The 5,188-nt window shown below is 40.0% G+C and overlaps 1 protein-coding gene across 1 annotated transcript; it reads right to left on the reverse strand.

Moving 5' to 3' along the window:
• Nucleotides 1-839: 839 nt before the first annotated feature.
• LOC122035007 lies at nt 840-2,118 on the reverse strand. Its single transcript, XM_042594367.1, has 3 exons — nt 1,814-2,118; nt 1,613-1,698; nt 840-1,210 (listed from the first exon to the last, which is right to left on the reverse strand). Exons 1-3 carry the CDS (start codon nt 1,902-1,904, stop codon nt 1,004-1,006), a joined length of 384 nt encoding a protein of 127 aa, XP_042450301.1. The 5' UTR covers nt 1,905-2,118; the 3' UTR covers nt 840-1,003.
• Between the last annotated feature and the right edge of the window lie 3,070 nt (nt 2,119-5,188).

Raw genomic sequence — 5,188 nt, forward strand, 5'->3', positions numbered from 1 at the left:
GGTTAGTTAGCTAGTGTGAATTGCACTTAAAGCTGATGTCCTTAACTTAATGGAAAGGAGATGAAGGCTAACTCAAAAGGCATCTTACCATCATGTTGCTTCAGGACTTTCAATCATCAATCAATATTATAAAAAGTCAGTACATTACTCTTATCTGTTTGATAAAGACCACAAAGTTAACTTTTGTTACTAAACTGTGGCAATTGTCCATACAACATCATTTTTGTCAAAAGCAAACCTCTTCTTTTTTTTTTTTAAGAAGAAAAGGATTGCTATGCATAATAGAAATACTTGAAGAAAAAAAGAATTTGCATTTTAACCTCTCTGTTCCAGTGAGATCTTGCGACTTTCTGTGAGCATTCCACCACCATGAACTTTTGGCCTCCAATCTCATCACCTTTACAGGTTGGTACAGTTCATCCACTTTCCCTGCTCTCCCTTCTTTTCTTAGGAGACATCCAATTGCCATTATGACATGTGGTCTCAAGAACCAAAGTGAAAACTAGCTTTTAAGTCTCAACGGAATCTCACTTTCTTCTTAACCTTTTTTTAAATAAATGTTGCATAATTTGTGTTTGTTGCTAGTACAATGAGCTACTTGCATTCATTAATGAACTCATCATGTTTGAATTGACTGAAATATATATCTATCTATTTCTTGGACCGGAAGGTTTACTTAAATGCTCACATAGTAAACATGTCTTAGAAATTAAGCAACAGCAGATCACTTCTGACATTACATCTGAAATCTTGATGAACCCACCAAATAGCTCATGAAAAATCTCCGGGCCAACTTTGTAGTTAGTGGCCATCAATGTGCACTTGCAAGTTTACCAATATAAGCATAAAAAACAGGACGTTATTACTAATCTGCAAGTTAAGATACTACATCGCATAAACTCATGCTAGCATTTTCTACTTGGGTCTGTCCCAAGTAGAGAGAAGCTAAGACTCAGCAAATTAGGATTACACATTTAGACAAGTGCAAAGAGCAACGGCTGGTTCATGGAGATCCACGGTTAGGGTGGAACGGTGGCGGAGGCGGCGTAGATCTGGGGATGTAAGGCATAAGCGGAGTTCCATGTTCGATTGGACCATGATCAATGATTGCTCTTGAACTTGGAGGTGGATCGTAGTGGGGATAATCAGCCTTGTTGATGCTTGCTAGATCCTTATCATTTCTGATATTGACAGTGTGGTATCTGTTATCCTGTGAAAATAGGATGTTTATTAGTAACACATAAACAAGAGAAAAGAATCTCTGATGACAGTAGAGTACATGTATGGACCAAGGTACCTTGTCCAGTTCATATAAATAGAAAGGATGCTTCATCTTATTTAGTTCTATCACGGTTTCAAGTTTGAAAGATTCTATTCTTAATGGGCCCAAGAGGCAAGTCAACGAGGGGATGACTAACAGATTATTAGGGAGGCCATGCATTGACATAATCACGAGCCAATCCAACAATCTTTTCTAACAATAACAATCACCGAGTCTTATCTCAGAAATAATGTTGAATTGTATACCCAGCTAAATTATCTCAGTTGTTCTGCTTATAAAGCTCACCCTGCAAGTGAGTAATCTAACGATGTTGATACCCAATTCACTTACCTTGCGCTTCCTGTTACTGAAGATGATCACGGCACTTCTACCTTGCAGAGGGATAACTGTTACAGTGCTATCAGCCAATGCGGGACCTGAGATTCCACGACGACAATGTTCATCATCAGAAAACTATTTTGACCTTCTTAAGACGACAATGACAATGCAGTTCCATCAGTTGTTCATCGCTTTTGAAGAACATTAAGCTACCTGCGCCGTTGAGAACCATAGTGTTGAAGGAAAGGAACGCAAATGAAGCCCCCGCGACCAAAATCAAAGCAAGAAGGCGCGAAGTCATCATCTTCCAACCAAATTCTTCCCCTCAAGCAACGTTTCTAATCTCTATGGCTCCACCAAGCACTGAGAAAAAACCTTAATTAGCCAAGGAGCCTATGGAGCTTGGGAGGTACAAATGGGGCAGGCAGGCAAGCAGGGTGCCAAAATTTCAAAAAACAAAAACACCGTCAGGAGCTGGCTCCCATGCTCCTCTCCATTACTACCCTGGCAGAGGCACGGAGAGCCCGTGGGGGATTAAATGCGAGAGCATGGGGAAGCGAGCTGGTTTTGGGCAGTGATGAAAGGCACGCACTCGGGAAAGACAGAAACAGAGCTTTGAGAGCACGTCGTGGTTTTATATTGCTGCACTGCAACAACTGAGCGAAGAAGCAGTAATGGCGCCATGGCGGTGGTGATGGGTGCCCAAATGGACCGGCCGTCAACGTCCCGGCCCAATGAATACTTTCCCTTCGTTGTCACGCCCGATAGTAGGACTGGCCCAAGACTAGTTGAGGCAGTTGAGGCCGTATGTGAAAAAAAAATTAGGCTATGATATTATTTAAAAAAAAATCATTGGGACTTCAGATTGACAATAATGAATTTTTTAATAAATATATTTATATAATAATAATAATAATAATATAAATTCCTACTAATTTATCAAAATAAAAATATTTAAAATTTAAAAATAAAAATTTAATTTATATCTTACAATTTCAATATAATAATACTCTAAAATTTAATTCTTACATGTATAAATATAATAAATTTTCTTTTAGACATTTATATATAATGATATAAAATTTGAGTCATGTATAAATATAATAAACATTCTTTTAGACACATTATTTATATATAATGATACAAACTTTGAATTTTATAGGTATAAATATAATAAACAATTTTTTAGACATATTTTAATGAGAGGAGATCCTCTGATCCAGAGGATGCTCCCTTTATATGCATTAGTAGGGATGGATAGTCTCCACTTGTAAAATAGGTGGGGACCATTCATCACCACCAATGCATGTAAAGGGATCATTCTCTGGACCGTAAAAGCGGTCCAGAGGATTCAACCTGTATTTTTATAAACAAGAGAAAAAAATAACAATTGTTTAATTAGTATACAATGCGTTCTATAATAAAGAACCTCTCAATACATTTCAAAGTTAAATCTATTTTTTTAAATAATAATAATAATTATCACTTCTCCTTCTGTTTTCTAAATCATCATTTTGTTCATTTTTTAGAATAATAATGCATTCTCTGTAAAATGAAATCCTACCATCAAATTTGTACATTCTTTGATTTGTTATCCAGCAATAATTAATGAATGACTTCTAGCAAAAAAAAGCATAATGTGTTGATTGAGTCATCAATTTAATAAAAAAATTCTCATTACATAATATTAAATTTAATCATACACTAGAAAAACAAGGAATTGTTGTGCTTAAGCTTTAAGCTGATAAAACAAAACAACTAACTTTTTTCTTAAAAAAATTCAAAAGATGATTTTTTTTATTTTTATTTACGAAAAACTAGTTAGTGTACATCACAGTCTCATTCCTGGTCACTTCTTCAAATTGGCTTCAAGTTAGAAAAGAGCCAAAAGAAAATAGAGGAAAGTAACAAGAGAAATCTAATGGAAAAGTAGGATTTCTATAGATAGGATTTTGATAAATTCATTAGAACATAACAAAAACTATGGGAAATCTAATAAGATTATGCAACTTGCAAATCTAAATATATATTACAAATCTTTTAATAATTATATATATATATATATATATGATCCTGTCGGGAAGCTGAGAAGATGAACCTGCCAGAATGTCGTGTCTGGAAGGTTGACCGCATCCCCATGACCCGGTTGATGATCTGTCCGCTGCGTTGACCAAGTCGTCTGAAGTCCTCCGGGCAACTATACCTGCAGCCAGTGACCGGGTTGCCCCGGTCTCTGGTACCTCGGTGCTCGAGGCGGATCCCACAAATGCATAAGCAGCCGCATAATAACATGATAATAAAATAAGCATGAAACTAGTGCAATGACATACCCTGGCCCGGGGGGGCGCCCTCGGATGGATCAATGAGATACTGAGATGACTGCATCGTCGCGATCCCGAATAGTAGATAAATGACCATCGAACGCGTAGCTGGCTCCAGTAGCTCGAAGCCGGACGCGATATAGATCCGCAGGACGGAGCACGGTCTGACTACAGCGTCGGCTCGCAGGGCGGAATATGATGATGGCTCCCAGGCCGGCACAAGGCACACGTGCTGGGTATAATAACGGCTCGTAGGCCAGATAATAGACGTAACTCACCTGCATGATAACAATCCAAATAACGAAACACAACACGGCTCGATGGCCGGAAACACTGCACTGTATCGGATCTGTGTCGCACGCGGCGGGGACAGCGGCTGTGCAACCGTCGGAATTGACGGTCGGGAAACCGGAGTCGGCTTAATACCACTGGAAGAGGCGGCAGCGGCTGCGATGACCACTAGATACGATGCCGGCCACTGGGGGCAGCGGCGTTGGCCGCAGGGAGTGGTGCCAGCCGCTAGGGGCTGCCGGAAATGACGCGACTATGGATGCAGGAGCCTGTAGCTGGGCTCCGGGACGAGGCTAGCGCAGAGAAGGGAGAAAGGAGAAGGAAAGCGACGTCCGGAGCGGCTGCGTGCTTGAGGCGGCGGCGCAGCTCATGAGGAAGCTGAAATCAGTGGGGGGCGATGATGGAGTCGGCGAACAGTGGGGGATGAGGAGGAAGAAAAACCGTGACCAGTAACCGGCGCTTGAGGATGGCAACGAAGGAGTAGGCAGAGTTGGCGATGGTGACGACGAACCCTAGCGAATTCCCCCTTTCCTCCCCTGGCCGCGGCCTTTTTCCACAAACCCTCCTCTCCTCCTCTCTGGCGGCGGATCCCCCCACCCCTTAAAGCCCTAGCTTGTAAAAAGACCTAAGTGCCCCTGTCTTTTTTTCCTAATTTCCTCTCTGCCACTCAACTATATCCGGATCAATATATATTAAAAATGGGTTTCAATTTTATTAGGGCTCCTAGGCATAGGCCTTAGTAGCTTATGCCTCAAGTCTCTCCTGTCCAATAGTACAATCTAATTAATTTTAAGATAGACAATTTGATACAACATTTTATTCATAAAATAAAATTTAAAATGTATGACTTCTCTTGACATGATATCCCAATTTCACTATTAATTCAATCATCCTAAAGATATTGGAAATTGAACTCTTATTATTTAAGAATATACTTACTCTCTTATCACAACACCAATACTTGAAAGACATCTTA

The sequence above is a fragment of the Zingiber officinale genome, chromosome 11B (genome assembly GCF_018446385.1).
Source record: "Zingiber officinale cultivar Zhangliang chromosome 11B, Zo_v1.1, whole genome shotgun sequence".
In the NCBI taxonomy this organism is placed as follows: domain Eukaryota; kingdom Viridiplantae; phylum Streptophyta; class Magnoliopsida; order Zingiberales; family Zingiberaceae; genus Zingiber; species Zingiber officinale.